Raw genomic sequence first — 14,941 nt, forward strand, 5'->3', positions numbered from 1 at the left:
CTATTTTATAATAAAATTTAAAAAATATTTTTTTTTATAAATTTGAAAAACTTGAACGTTTAAAAAGTTATTTTAAAATAACTTAATGATTTTTTTAATTTTATTCAATAATAAATAAACTTTTTTTTAAATAAACTTTTTTTGGATAATTTATTTTTGATGGGCCTTTTAGCAGTGAAATTTGGGCTCAGCAACTGATAAAGCGTCCAGCAATGACATTAAACATCCAAATATTTGCGCAAAATAACTAAACACAGAGCAAGGGTTTTTGGGGGCGGAGTTGATTGTTGAAGCAGACCATACACCATGAAAGGACAAAGCAGGAAGAAGGGAAGGATAAAACATCACAAACCTCAAAGAATCGAAGAATCTTTGCAACCAAAACACTCGATCAAACATAAGAAAAAAACCCATCAACACAAAAGCCATGCCATTCACTCTTCGCCTTCTTCAAATCCACCCAAGGCTTCTTCTTCTTCCAGTTCCTCCAGTTTTCTTGACAAGGTTACTTTTTATATGTATTTATATATATATATATATATATATGTCATATAAAATGTATGTGAAATTGGGTTGTTTTTTATGGGATTAATTTGATTTTGCAGGTGAGAGCAAGGTTGGCTGGTGGCCATTTTAGGATGATCAATGAAAAGCTTTACACTTGCACGTATTTCTTTCTTTCCCTTTCTCTCAATTTTTGGTTAATTAATGAGAGAAATTTCATTTCTTGATTTTAATTTTATGTATAAGCTTCTGGTTTATTTGGTCTTTTCAAAGTTAAGTTCATAGTTGAAAATTTAACTTATTAAAGTCAGCCTTTTTTATGGTTATCTTAGAGGAAAAGAAGCTCTGGACTATTTCAAAGAAGACCCAGAATTGTTTAATATGGTGAGCTATATATATAAATTATAGTAACACTTTCTTTAGTTTAGCTTCTCTCTGATTCTCAATATATTCCCTGCGTTTACTAGGCTTTTCTATCTTTTCTTGTGATAAAAATTTGTATTTAGAGGTTATCATACACATCCATCCATGCTTTGACATAGTTGCTTTGAGAGAAAATAGAAGAGTTGGAGCAAACGTAGATGTTTGCATTAAATTTGTTATTATGTTTGTACATGGTCTACTTGATGCTTAGTTGTTATTCTATATTGCTCCGAAGTGTCGGTTTTTTAAATACTACTGTATGACATTCCTTTCCTATGTGTATCGGACAAGGGTATGACCGTATGAGAATATAACAAGTCCAAGAACTCTCCAAATACATGGAAAAGCTTAGAAAAAAAAGGCTAAATATACCTATGTAGGACACATACCTATTTGAATCTCCCACTCAAGTCCGAGAAACACAGTTAATGTCTTGTATTAAAATTTAAAACTGCATTTTGACTTATCCATTTCACTCATCTGGCCAGTACCATACGGGATATCAGGAGCAAATGTCACATTGGCCTGAGCAACCTGTCAATACGGTCATAAAATGGTTGAAGGATCGTAGTTCTTCTTTAATCGTAGCTGATTTTGGTTGTGGTGAGAACCTGCTTAATCAGATTTGCTGCTTTGTATTCACAATGATAATTCACTGAACTCGTATTCGTTGTCAATGTTTAACATGAACTGTCATTACCTTGTCTTCGTGCTCGATTGTATTTCAGGTGATGCATGCCTTGCTAAAAACGTGAAGAATAAAAGTTTTCTCGTTTGATCTTGTCTCAAACGATCCTTTGGTAGTTGCTTGTGATATGTCAAATGTATGCCCCTTCATCCCTTTTACGAGTTTGTTACATCACTGTTGTTTATCGAATCCAGTATGTCATTACTGGACTCTGTTGCATAGTTTCAATCCATCCATATCCATAGGTATACTGCATTACTACCATCAATTTAAAACATCTGTATAAAAACTACTATGTGCTACAATCAGCCGCAAAAATTTGAACCGGAATATCAAATTTCGAGTTTTTCTGGTTTCATTTTTAGAATGATTGCACATGATACATGGGTTGGAGAGAATATATTTTGGAATCTCTGCCTCTCTACATGTGCGAATGTGCTCGAATGTTTGAGCTTGCACAAGTTGTCAGATGCTTTCAAAGTAGTAACCGGTTTGTTTTTGAGTTTTAATTGCAGGTACCACTTGATTCTTCCTCAGTCAATGTTGCTGTTTTCTGCCTTTCATTGATGGGGACTAACTATGCTAGTTATCTTCAGGAAGCATATAGAGTTCTTAAGCCGAGGTTTGCTAAATGTTGTGTATGTCTTGTTATTGCTCTTTTGGGATGAGTTTTTAGTTAATAACCTGATTTATTTCGCTTCTTTTAAGTGGTTGGCTTTTGATAGCCGAGGTAAAGAGCAGATTCGACCCGAATAATGGCGGAGCGGATCCGAACCATTTTACGAGAGCTGTTTGTGAGATGGGATTTACATCAGAATTGAAGGTTATAATGTTCTTTTATTTACTTCAATGCAAACCCTTTGTTCTTCACTAACTTGGTTCCGATATGTACAGGATTTCTCAAATAAGATGTTTGTTTTATTACACTTCAAGAAAAAGGTCCGTTTCTGTTTTATTAAATTATGTTAATCGTACTCTTCATTTTTCTTAAAAGTATTTGTATTTGATATATATGTCCGAAACATATCTATACATGATTATGATCCTCCTGATATATGTGTTTAAGAAAGTAGAGTAACTAAGTTATCCATATTCATCCTTGTTGGGTAGTGTTATGTTGTTCTGACTCTTCATTTTTATCGAAGTACTCGTGTTTGACATTATTAAATTTTGAACATACATATGTCGGACATATATTCGAATCTGAAATAACATCAGTTTATATTTTCCTTTGTAGGAGAAGAAAAATTCAAAAGGTAGGGAAATTGAATGGCCAGAGCTGAAGCCTTGTCTATACAAACGTCGTTGAACCTAAATTATAAACTTAATATCCACATTCATCAACCCTAAACAGATTAAATTGGTTTTAGATTTATCAATTTGTGTACTCTTTGTCTTGTGTATTTTCACCTGTTGTAATTTTGATGTTCATACTATTCAGATTCATAGATGCTTCCATATTGATAAGCTGTGATGCTGCCAATGAAAACCATTTTCATTCTCTCTCTTCTGCAATGTAGGCTATAAGAATCAAGAAAGATTAAACAAAAATCACGGATGCATGCATTTTGTTTAAACCTTTTTAGATTTCTTTTTTTTTTTACCATCTTCCAATGGATGCCTTATTAGCAATTTGCAAGCACCATGATTCACTGAAATGGGATAACATAGGCTAATATTATTATATCCACCATGATATGTGAACTTTGAGAAACTTAATCCATTTGCTTCATCACATGCTTTCTCTGCAGCACTCAACCGATCTTGGAACATTCTCCATTCTTTGTCACCTGAAATAGGAGATTACGAACTTGTATTACTCTCGTTGAAAGAATCATCCGTGATTCATGCAGAATCAACGAGCACGATACGAAAAAAATAACGAAAGGAAGGAATATTCGGTGCATGCCCCTTTCCATGATGCTCTTCCGTCCTGTTGCCCCTGTGAGACGAAGGAAAAATCCATTGAAATATAGTGTATATGAAATAGTAATTTATGTTGCTCTGATTCCTCGTTTTCGTTTGAGGTATCGGTGTTTGACATTCTTGCCCGTCACATTTATGGACAGAGTACCGAAATATGATAGATAGTAACGCAACTACGCAGGTGCTTTTACAGTTTTCATGTACCTGGTTCCCAGAGACGGTACACCTTGATGAATATTCCACTGAGCATCAACAACGCCCATTTTCTCATGATGGCCGCTTCAGACAAAGTTGTATGATCAACGAAGGACTCGATTGAGTTCAAATATTGCCGGAATGAGAAGATTGTTACTAACCTCGACGCATTTCCGAAGAGCGAAATCTAGACCCCATCCATGAACCAAGTCATTCTGCCATTTCAAAGGAGAAACTATATCACACACATGGAAAAAGATTAGGAATGATAACATCCGGAAGAAATCAGCTCACTGCTTTACCTGAATCATATGCCAAACACATCTCCATGCATCCCGAGAGAAGATGGTAGCCATAATCTCCAAATCTTAGTACCGAGAAGAGAACACGAGAACGATTAGCAAAATAATTGAAAAATAAGCAACATGTCGATGATGTATAATGTTTCATACGATGACCACGGAGGCAAATTCGGATCGGTACACCAGCCTGGTCTCTCTTTTACATCCCTGCAGTAGCAAAAAGCAAAAGGTCTTATTGATCAGATGTATCGAAACCTATGTTGCTTGGACTTAGGAGTGAATGTCGGTTACGGATATGTGTACGACAGCGAAAGCAGTCATATATGAGGTTTTTACCTGTGAATTTCAGTGTTGTCTTTCTTTATTGTCATTGCCCATGTATATGTAGCACTATGGACATCTAAACCGGGCTGCGATATTTCTAAACCATGTCTTCGGACAAGTTTTATGTACCTGAGAATCAAAGAAGTTCAGAGTCGGCTTACTCGATAAATGTTTCTATTCGGATCGAGACAATGAGATTAACAAATTACTCCTCTGCATCAAAATTCTCGACCCCAAGATCCTCATCCCACATAAAGATGTAGTCGTATGGTGCAACGATGTCGGGGGTGCAAAAACCGCTTTGCATACCACCTTGATTCAACATCACAAGGGCTTAGCAAAATGGAATAAAACCAATGCAAGAGGAGGTGAAGCAAGCAAGGAACGCATTTGAGGTTGATGAACGCATTTGAGGTTGATGAAGCAAGCAAGCAAGCAAGGAACGATGTCGGGGGTGCAAAAACCGCTTTGCATACCACCTTTATGATTATTTGTACTTTTATGTAGACTAAGTATATAGTTCATTGGGATAAACTGGAGCTTATTGTTTTCTGCAGTTCCATGGAAGAAGAGTGCAAGGCATTCGTGTGGGAAGTGCTGAAATTCCTGACCACAAGCGCATTGCAGTTTCTCTTCAGAGCATCTATGGAATTGGTCGTAACAGAGCTCACCAAATCTTAAGCGAGCTCAATATAGATAACAAACTCACTAGGGAATTAACTGGAAGAGAACTCATGGCTCTTCGCGAGCATGTCTCTTCCACATATGTCATCGGAGAAGATTTGGTATAAACTTATTTCCTTGCTCTAGAAAACTTTCTCTAACATTGTTCATTTCCTTGGGTAATTTAGAGGCGGTGTATCAATGCGGACATAGCCAGATTGAAAAGTCTTCAATGCTACAAAGGGATCAGGCATGAGGATAAATTGCCTTGCCGAGGACAGCGAACAAAGACCAATTCCCGGACTGCGAAAAAAGGACTGAATTCTGTTTCAGAAAGACACAGAGCCCCTCATGCTTAGGTCTAGTTTATTCCCTTCAGCTCCAACTTTTGGAAGTTATCATTTTGGCCTGCTACCTATTCAGTAACTTTTCTTCTTCAGTTAAATCCAATTATGCATCTTTTATTCCTATCTGCTTTATCGTGCTACTGAGATGTTTAGCATTTGAGCTTTCCTGCCCCTAGGGTTCAACTTAACTAGCTCAGTCACTTATGTTGGGTGGAATAATGAAGATACTTTGTCATTATTTATCGAATTTTTCGAACATGGATTTGATGAATATTGTCTTCATTTCTTCACGGCTTACTGCTACGTGTTTGTCGATCTTTTATTTCTAGGGCTTCCGAGATGCTCACCATTTACACGAACATTGTCAAAGTTGGTCTAAAACTGCAGTGGATGGTAAATTGGTTGCTTTAGTTTCAGGGCATCAGCAGAGTAGGAGCTATAGGTGTCACATTAACAGCTCTTAGTGCAGTCGTTAGTATTCTAACGATGTTCCATTACGCTCGACATGTTTTTACCAGTCGTTAGTATTCTAACGATGTCCCATTACGATCGAAATGTTTTTGCCAGTCGTTAATATTCTAACATGTTCCATTATGTTTGGCATGCATGCGTTACTTGAACCTCCACATCTTTCATAAAGACACCTTTATAACATACACGTATTCCAAAGACCTGTTTATGCATGTATTATTAGTATGGTATGTTACAAAGTTAGCTAACTAATTAGTGATGATAGAATTACTTAGAAGAATGTGATGCTTAGAATATAGGAAAGATGAAACGTCCAAACATCATTAGGCCAAGACTAGTTGCTGCTGTTGAAACTATGAACAAAATGCATGACGTGGCTTTATTTGAGTAGAATATAAATGAGATTATATAATGTAATTAATCTAATCTCACATAACTTTAGGTCATTAAAAGTAAAAAAAAATAATCTTATACATTGAAAGATAAATCTTTGTGCATTCGAGATTATAATATTATCATTTTTATATTATGTTATCTCACATATAAACAAATATAATAGTTATGAAAAGTATTTAAAAGTTTAGGTTTAATATATTAATAATATTAATAATGTTTAAATAATTTCTTTCATAAAATTTAGATAGTATCACAAAAATAATTTTATAAACTTTTATATAAATATTTTTAATTTAGTATTAGAAGTTTAAGCTCCAGTTAAACACAAATATTTTACATTCTTATAAAATATAATATTCTCAATATTAGAAGGCGACCTTATATTTTGTGAACCAAAAACAATTTCAAAGTGTTTAAAGCCCTCAATTTTTTTAAAAAAATATGAGTACTTGAACTTTTTAGTACCCAAATAATCCTTGGAATTGATAATTTGAATTAATTTAGTCTTTGAATCAACAATTAAATCAATTAAGATTTTTGATTAATTTCGACTATTAAATCTTAGCAATTTCTTTTCTGGAGTTATAACTATTATATGATGTATTGGGGTTCTCACATGATATTCACAAGTTTATTTATATAAAAAATGTATTAAAAGTTATTAAAAATAATTTAAAAAATAAGTTTTTAAAAGAATAATTTAAGAATGATTTTAAAAAAAATAAAAATATTAGAGAAGTATAACACTTTAGGAAATATTATAAAATTGGTTGTTAAAATTATAATTCAAACCTTAAATACAATAATTCAACGAATAAATAGTTACAATTGATTCCGTTATCAATTCACCCTCTAATTATATTATTCTATTAGAAATTTTATAATTTTTAATAATATTTATTCTTTTATAATTTTTAAGGTAAATTACACATTTGGTAACTTAACTTTACTATTTCTCATATTTTACTCATTGCACTTTCAGTTTTTTCATTTTACTTATTGAACTTTATAGACTGAATTTTTTGTCATTCTGTCGTTAAATAATTAAACGACGTAATGACATGAAGACTTACATAAAAATGACTTCGTTTTGAAATCTTCAAAAAAAAAAATTGGCAAACAACGTCGTTTTGATTAAAATACGACCATGTCATAACACGATTAATTTTCTAACAGCAGAGTGATAAAAAAATTCAATCTATAAAGTTCAGTGAGTAAATTGAAAAAAAATTGAAAGTACGAAGAGTGAAATAAGAGAGAGAGTAAAGTTCAATTACCAAACATATAGTTTACCCTAATTTTTAATAGGTTTAGGGCCACTTTTGTCCCTATAGTATACTCAATTTATCATTTTCGTCATTGTCGTATTTTCACATCAATTTATTTTTCAAAGTTGTTTAATTACATTATTCTATATCCTATTCTTAATTTAAACCCCTAAATTTATAATTCCAAACCATAACCACAACCTTTAAACCCTAAACTTTAATCTCTAACTTAAAACCCTTAATTTAAGGTTTTAAGTGAAAGATAGGATATAGAATGATGAAATTAAATAACTTTAAAGACTAAATTAATACGAAAATACAATATAAATGAAAATAATAAATTAGATTCCTTACAAGAGCAAAGCTACCCTTTCACCTTTTTAATAAATTTTCAAAGTTATATTTTTTATTATTAAAAATTAAATTAAAAAAATATGTCTAATAAATGCGTAGTATCATCATTTTTAAATTTTATATTTTTTTCAATATTAGATTACCATTCTCATCTCTTTGACGTGTTCTGTTTTCTCTCTACCTTGTGTCGAATGTTGTTTTCTTTCCATCCTATGAATGAATTTTTGATAAAAAAAATTATGTCTAAATATATTATATATTTTTAGATATTAATATTTTATATGATATAAATAAAATAAAATATTATTCGTTTACACAACAACGTTTGCATCCCATTTAGCAAAAGGAGTGGGATGAAGTCACGTGTCAGCCCTTAAACGACGTTGAAAAGGTGTGTTTTCAATAGTGTCATATTCACACAGCAACCCTCCAAAGATGAGAACAGCTTTTTGAAACGCTGTCGTTTGTTTGAATTAAAACAGACCTAGAAAAGGTGTCGTCGTGCATAAGGAGACAATCACTCAAAGAACCGAAAGAAGAGAGCAACACTACTAAGCAGCAGCAATGGGGAAGGTAAGTGAAGGAAACGGCGGAGGTTGCGGCGGCGGAAGAAAAGAAGGGGCATATTTGTTGGGTCCTCCGACCTTCTCGGAACTCCCCAACGGCAGGCTCAAGTGCGTTGAAACAGGGCACGAGATGGTTGTGAAAGACAAGGATTCCTATGCTCAGAGCAAACGTTGTCGTTTAGGCCTCATCGAGTTTGGTTTATCTCACTCCAAGCCCCCTCTCAACATGTTCAAACAAGACCCTCTTTCCCGGTAAAGTTCAACGCTTTTCCTCTTTCTTTTATATCATTGATTGAATTTAAAGATTTTTTCCTTAGTATAATCCAGAACCAATTCGTTGTTGTTAAGTGAAGAAAAGGGTTATCAAAGATTGAAAATTTCAGCTAAGATGAACTATTTATGAAGACCCAGAATCAAATCAGTCGAATTTTTCATGTTTTGGGGTTAGAAGTTGAAAATTTCCCCAAACTTTTCGGGTAAAAAACAAGGGTTTTGATCGATTACCAATGACGAGTCTCTGTTTTGGGATTTCATAATTTTATAATAGAGGATTCTGTTAGGGTGAATCGAGACGTACAATGGAGCTGAGCTGAATTCAAGCTTGGGATTAGCTCGATCTCGGGATTGACCTGAAAATCGAAATTCAAAGCTTGGCCCGGACTCGATTTCAGTTGAGTTTCACTTTTAAGGCTCAAACTTGATTGGAGACAATAATCAAACTATCTGTGCTTAATCAGTTAGGCTCGTTTACCTAGTAGCAAAACTGAGCCTGTTTTTTATATTTAGCTTGAAGCTTGATTATTTGTGCTCAAGCTTGTGTTCGATTTTGAATTGAAATTTTTAATAGCATTGAGATATTGGAAATTGGCTGTTTGAGGTCCATCTCAACTCAACAATGGCCGAGTCAAATTCAAATTTCTTTTAAGCAAACCTAAGTTGTGAGGGTATGTGTTTCATTTATACCTCTAGGTGGATCACTTACCTTTTGTTTGTTTCATCATTCATGTGTTTTCTGCCAATATGATTTATTCAAAGTTTCTATTTGATTGTTTTTAAGTTCGAAGTTGATTTGTAAACTAACCGGAGATACGGTTAATAAGTCCGAGGAGCATATTTGGAAGCATATCAATGGGAAACGATTTCTCAATAAATTAGGTTCAAATCTTGCTCTCTGATTAATTAGATTAAGTGGTTTATTTGTGTTAATTCTCGGTAAATTCTTGTCAACAGAGCAAAAGGAAATGGAGGAGTTAATGGGTGAAACCATGGCCGAAGAAGACGAGAAGAAGCCAAAGAAAGAAAAGAAGAAGAAGAAGAAGGAAAAGGCAGTGGAAGAAATTATCTCTGAAGTTAGGGATTCAGCTGAAAATGAAAGTGATTCCGAAGAACTTGAGTTTTGGATTCCCCCTGTAGGTGACCGTTGGGACTTTGATGACGGAGGGGACCGATGGGGTTCTGGTTCAGAGTCTGACCAAGGTGATGACGAAAACGAACCAGGTATTATAATGTTAATTTCAAATATTTTGTTGAACACTGTGATTTTATGTCCGGTCCCTAAACTTTCAATGTATTTCTTCCATCAGAGGCTGTGGACGAAGAACGTGGGAAGGAGTCCGAAGAGCTTTCAAGACGGTATAATGTGCTTCGCTTTATCTCTCTCTTTGTTTATAATCCTTGCCCATCATCTCTGAAGAACGTTGTTTTTTTTTTCCTGCTTCACATTAATGCATTTCTAGTCAGTTCATTTTTGGGATTAATTAGTTCATCTCTCTTGTTGTAGAGCAAAGAGAATCTCCATCGAAATTGAACTGAGCAGCTTTGCATCGAGGAAGAAGAAGAGTAGGAAAAACGCAAGCTAAGTTACCCTTTTGCCTTCTAAAAGGGACTATTTTGCTTGTAATTCATCGACTATTCTTTCGGTTTTTATTTGCAACCAAAGTATATTTTTTAATCAATTAACTCAAATCATGCACTACAAAATTTTATAGTTAAATATCACGTTTAGTACCTAAACTTATTAATTTTAACTGTGGGATACCAAAGTGAAACCTAAACTAACCATTAGGTATGGTTTTGAAAAAAAAGTTTAGGTATTAAATGGAACAAAAGTAATAGTTTAGGTATTAAATAGGTAGTTTACGCAAAATTTATTATGAAGGTGGTCTTCTTGATTTAGTTTAATCCGGATTCAAACTTCGACTGTAGTGAATTTAGCTAAATTCACTGTATCTTCATTTGGTTATACACCTTTGAATTTAGTACCGTTAGGTACCTTTGAATTTAGTGAGGTCCACAAATTCTTGTGAGATTAGACCAGTTTTAACAATTTTTAAAAATTGAGTTGACTTGAACCAAATTTATATTTAATAATAAAGTTATTATAATTTATAAATATAAACTCTTAATATATATTTAACTATACTTGTTGATTAAATTTTTGTTACAAGTTAATTCAGCACTGATTAATTTAAGAAAATATATAAAACTCATTTTCTAAATAATTGTCACATTATTACGAGGACATTATGTATTCTAACTTTTAATACATAATCTCTCTATATAAAATAATTTAAAAGGGTGAAGTACACAAATAGTCATCTGATTATAAGATATTATTTTGTTGATTCCCTAAATTATTAAAAATTATAAAATGATACTCCAATTATAACTTTTTGCTTTGTTGAGACATCTGACTATTAAAAATTACAAAATGATCATCCGATTATTCATATGTTCTAAATTTTTTTCATTAAAAAAATTAACGACAATATCGTTAAATTGTTGATTGAGATATGTTAAAATTTAATATCAAGATTTTCAACGACTATCATATCTCAATTAGCTTATTAACATTTGGCTCAAATGTCCATAATCTTTCTATCCAAAAAAAGATTACGTGTATTTTATACCTAGTCAAGTGATATTTTATACCTAGTCAGATGATTCAACAAAAAATAGGGGAACTATGTGTATTTTGTCCTTTAAATCAAACTAGTAAACTATTTAAATGATAACAATTAAATTATCTATCGTCAAAAAGAAAGAAAAAAATGTAGAGCATCCATCCACAATGATCAGACTCAAGAGTTGATTCAACTGAGTTTTCATAGCCATTAAAATTCTTGGGAAACATCAACATATATGTTACAGTACAAATGACACAACTACATTTACATGAAATTGAAAAAAAGGACTAATTCTATACATTCAGTTTCCTTAATTCAACTTCTCAAGTATATATATTCGAAGCAATGATATTGTGATGAAATAAGCAAATTGGACACAAGGATCAAATACAACACAGGCTTACAACATTGTTTCCATTCATGTCAACCACAACAGCCACCAGTCTGAGCGACCGCTCCATCTCTTGCACCCGATGGACCTTGGGCACGGCCATAGCCGATCTTGATACCAGACGACTGCAATAATTTCAAAGAAAATGCAGTTTTCAGTAAAAGTAGAACTAGCTAAACCATATCTAAGACTCCAAAGCTTTACACTTATTATTAGTCTAGCTTTAGCAAGCCAAATAGAGAAAGAAACATCGAGATTCAAGAGAATGTATCTTCGGTTCTAGACGTCCGCCGGGATGTAACCATGGGAGGGTATGTGTATCTTTGGTTCTAGACATTCAAGAGAATGTATCACACTAAAACAAAGTGGCTTGATTATTACCTCATTGGATGCATCAAAGACTCCACCCCGAATGTTCTGAAGAATCGTTGCAGCAGTCTTTATGAAGGCCTACAAGATGATTCAGAATTTTAGTTAAAACAATTCATTACGCTACGCCATTCCGGTTATTCATTTCTCTTAAAGTACTCGAATCAAAACTCTCGTATCCAACATATATTCAAACATTGTATAGGGGTATGATTCTCAAAATACATGGAAGCACTTGAAAAAATTTAACATATCTGTCTGGAAAATACCCATGTTTGGCATTCATTCTTGAGCCCGAGTAAAAATGATTTAAGGAATAAAGAAAAGCTATATATTCCGACTAAAATGATAAGGCTAGTTATAAATAATATGATTTCACTTGGGGGGGGGGGTTAAATACTTACCTCCTCAACATTTTGAGCTGCTCTAGCAGATGCTTCCAAGAACAAAAACCCATTATCCTTCGCAAACTGTTCGCCCTCTTCTTTGCTCACAGCCCTCCGGTGAGAAAGATCACTCTTGTTCCCGACAAGCATGATTGTCATGTTTGGATTTGCATGCTGTCGTGCATCCTCCAACCAACTTGCAAGATGATTAAATGTCTCTCTCCTGCCCAAGAATAAAATTTGCAGTTAATCAGAAAATCCAAATGTTCCGTACCTAGGTTTTGTAAGCTTTGAAAGTCGTATAAAAAATTAAAATAAACCATTCTTAGCAATTTAACCGAGAGGAAAACAATTTGCTAAAATCAAGGGGCAAGAAAAGATCTTGAAACAGAAGATACAGGCACAAGTAACCTTCACCTCATCCACACCCATTTTTTAAGCATGCTCGCACATCACAACCTTGTTTTAACGGTTTCACTAATCTCCAATAGCTCGCAAATAACAGCAAGTATTTCCGCACAGAAAAAATATTGTGTCTCTTACCTGGTTATATCATAGACCAGAAGAGCTCCTGCTGCTCCTCTATAGTAAGATTGGGTGATGGACCTGAAGGATTCTTGGCCGGCCTGAAATATAATCACACATAAGAGGGATTCAAATCCATCAATTAAATGAGTAAGATATAAGAAAAGATCACACAACCAACAAAACACCTCTAATTGAGATAACTAAACCGGGCCAGGTGAATTATTACAATGCTTGGGTTCAGTTTGTTTAGATGGTAATAAGTTAGGTAAAATGAGCACATGCTGAGTTATAAAAACCTTGTTTGAACTCAGCTCAGCTTTACTTAACTGAGTTTTAATAAAAACCCAGTCCTCTTTTATTTCTCAAACATATTGTGACTCCATTTTAAGCAGATGTAAATTTTCTTTTGAGGGGAAAAACAATTCGAAGACAATGGATATTTTTTCAATCTATGTCATACATAGTTCTCAATGATACAAAATCTAAATCACGACTTGAATTGTGCTAACCAATGCTTAAGCTAAAATTAGTCTGCTCGACAGAAATCAAGGAAATTGTCCTACGATTTTAATCAAACTTTAATCTACCATTTATCGAGCTTGTTTACAAACAACTTATTGAATTAGTTCATGAACATACAAATCAAGTTTATTGATATTCAAATTCATTCTTTATAAAACGAGCTTTAAAAATCTTGTTCAAATTCATTCATTCAGCTTAATGAAACAAGCCTAAACCAAACTCTAGCTATATTTCGGCCACTCATTCACTTGTAGACCTAGGGAAAACATAAGCCATTAAATGCATAGATAAGCTAAGCTTCGCCGGTTCCATATTCCTTGAGTAGGAAGCACGTGAAAAGGAATAATTAACTCATGAATAAGGTCCCTTCACACGAAAGAAGGCAGAGCTCTGACAAAACAGCTAAACAAATACCTAATATATGGCTGAAAATATAATTTCATATAAAAAGAGTCATATAAAACTTTCCTTTATCCTCTTTTCATTTAGTACCAAAAAAAAAATCTACTCCAAAATTAACCCATAATTGTCTTCCTTGGTCCCCCTAAGCCTAAATTCTCCTACTTCCAACAGAAAAAAATCATTACTCAACACCCAAAAGAAGACATCAAAATCAAGTCTTTTACAGAATCTAGAATCTTCAGTAACACTATTTTGGCTCCGAAACCTAAATTACTCGTATGGCACAGCTAAAAAACTTCAAAATTTCAATACCCTTTTCACCAAACAACCCAACAAAGTAAAAAAAAATAATAATAAGGGGGAGGGAATTAAAAACTTAGGGTTTTTACAGTATCCCAAATCTGAAGCTTGACCGGTGTTCCATCAACGGTGATCATCCGAGCACCAAATTCAACACCGATGGTGAGATCATGAACCGGTTGGAATCTCTTGTCAGTAAACTGCAAAAGCAAGCATGATTTTCCTACACCTGCAACACACCAAAAAAATCCCGTTTTTTAAAATAGTATTTAAAAAAATGGGAATTTTGATACAGAGAATTAAGGTACCAACCGGTGTCACCAATGATGATGTACTTGAAAAGATAATCGTAAGACATAGTTCTCTACGTCGTCGTTTTGAAGATTCTTGGTCCCTCCCTACCTGCAAATATATTCTTTTGAGAAGAAAAGTGAGGGAGAGGAGCAGTAGTGTAGTAGGAAAAAGAAGCGAGAAACAGCTTTCACCGTCTTTGCTTTTGTTTGTGTGGTTTGGTTGATATTCAGAGGCTTTATTTATGCGTAAGCTACGAATTTAGTCAGTCAATTATTATTTTAGTTTCGTTTTGATCACTTAATTATTATTTTTTATAAAATCATATTTAATATTTTAGTTTTGTTTTGTTTTGATCTCACTATTTAAAAAAATAACAATGATATTAACATATCATCGTAACATAATATCACGTCATC

General features: G+C 33.6%; 4 protein-coding genes across 4 annotated transcripts; 3 read left to right on the forward strand and 1 right to left on the reverse strand.

Moving 5' to 3' along the window:
• Positions 1–253: 253 nt before the first annotated feature.
• On the forward strand, positions 254–2,975 carry LOC120125410 (ribosomal RNA-processing protein 8-like). The gene is given in 10 exon segments (XM_039143834.1): positions 254–504; positions 606–667; positions 837–888; positions 1,416–1,530; positions 1,656–1,687; positions 1,689–1,751; positions 2,131–2,237; positions 2,324–2,438; positions 2,510–2,554; positions 2,853–2,975. Coding segments are annotated over 10 exon segments (861 nt in total). The 5' UTR covers positions 254–306; the 3' UTR covers positions 2,925–2,975.
• Positions 2,976–4,761: 1,786 nt separating this feature from the next.
• LOC120125313 (small ribosomal subunit protein S13, mitochondrial-like) lies at positions 4,762–5,641 on the forward strand. Its single transcript, XM_039143768.1, has 4 exons — positions 4,762–4,855; positions 4,903–5,147; positions 5,214–5,406; positions 5,451–5,641. The coding sequence occupies exons 1-3, from the start codon at positions 4,762–4,764 to the stop codon at positions 5,382–5,384; spliced, it is 510 nt and encodes a 169-aa protein (XP_038999699.1). The 3' UTR covers positions 5,385–5,406; positions 5,451–5,641.
• A 2,748-nt stretch (positions 5,642–8,389) lies between these two features.
• Positions 8,390–10,301, forward strand: LOC120125411 (surfeit locus protein 2-like). The gene is made up of 5 exons (XM_039143835.1): positions 8,390–8,679; positions 9,485–9,582; positions 9,658–9,924; positions 10,011–10,059; positions 10,208–10,301. The coding sequence occupies exons 1-5, from the start codon at positions 8,426–8,428 to the stop codon at positions 10,284–10,286; spliced, it is 747 nt and encodes a 248-aa protein (XP_038999766.1). The 5' UTR covers positions 8,390–8,425; the 3' UTR covers positions 10,287–10,301.
• Positions 10,302–11,498: 1,197 nt separating this feature from the next.
• On the reverse strand, positions 11,499–14,718 carry LOC120125412 (ras-related protein RABB1b-like). The gene is made up of 6 exons (XM_039143836.1): positions 14,544–14,718; positions 14,321–14,460; positions 13,023–13,105; positions 12,498–12,702; positions 12,106–12,174; positions 11,499–11,849 (listed from the first exon to the last, which is right to left on the reverse strand). Exons 1-6 carry the CDS (start codon positions 14,587–14,589, stop codon positions 11,757–11,759), a joined length of 636 nt encoding a protein of 211 aa, XP_038999767.1. The 5' UTR covers positions 14,590–14,718; the 3' UTR covers positions 11,499–11,756.
• Between the last annotated feature and the right edge of the window lie 223 nt (positions 14,719–14,941).

The sequence above is a fragment of the Hibiscus syriacus genome, unplaced genomic scaffold, assembly GCF_006381635.1.
Source record: "Hibiscus syriacus cultivar Baekdansim isolate YM2019G1 unplaced genomic scaffold, ASM638163v2 tig00110430_pilon, whole genome shotgun sequence".
NCBI classification, from domain to species: Eukaryota; Viridiplantae; Streptophyta; class Magnoliopsida; order Malvales; family Malvaceae; genus Hibiscus; species Hibiscus syriacus.

Coding starts and splice junctions, on each gene's coding strand:
- LOC120125313 (XM_039143768.1), top strand. CDS start 4,762: ATGAACGCATTTGAGGTTGATGAAGCAAGCAAGCAAGCAAGGAACGAT. Junction 4,856..4,902: donor TACCACCTTTATGATTATTT/GTACTTTTATGT, acceptor GATAAACTGGAG/CTTATTGTTTTCTGCAGTTC. Junction 5,148..5,213: donor ATGTCATCGGAGAAGATTTG/GTATAAACTTAT, acceptor TGGGTAATTTAG/AGGCGGTGTATCAATGCGGA.
- LOC120125411 (XM_039143835.1), top strand. CDS start 8,426: ATGGGGAAGGTAAGTGAAGGAAACGGCGGAGGTTGCGGCGGCGGAAGA. Junction 8,680..9,484: donor AAACAAGACCCTCTTTCCCG/GTAAAGTTCAAC, acceptor ATTGTTTTTAAG/TTCGAAGTTGATTTGTAAAC. Junction 10,060..10,207: donor TCCGAAGAGCTTTCAAGACG/GTATAATGTGCT, acceptor CTCTTGTTGTAG/AGCAAAGAGAATCTCCATCG.
- LOC120125412 (XM_039143836.1), bottom strand. CDS start 14,589: ATGTCTTACGATTATCTTTTCAAGTACATCATCATTGGTGACACCG. Junction 14,461..14,543: donor CATCATCATTGGTGACACCG/GTTGGTACCTTA, acceptor GGTGTGTTGCAG/GTGTAGGAAAATCATGCTTG. Junction 12,703..13,022: donor CTGGTCTATGATATAACCAG/GTAAGAGACACA, acceptor ATTCTTGGGCAG/GAGAGAGACATTTAATCATC.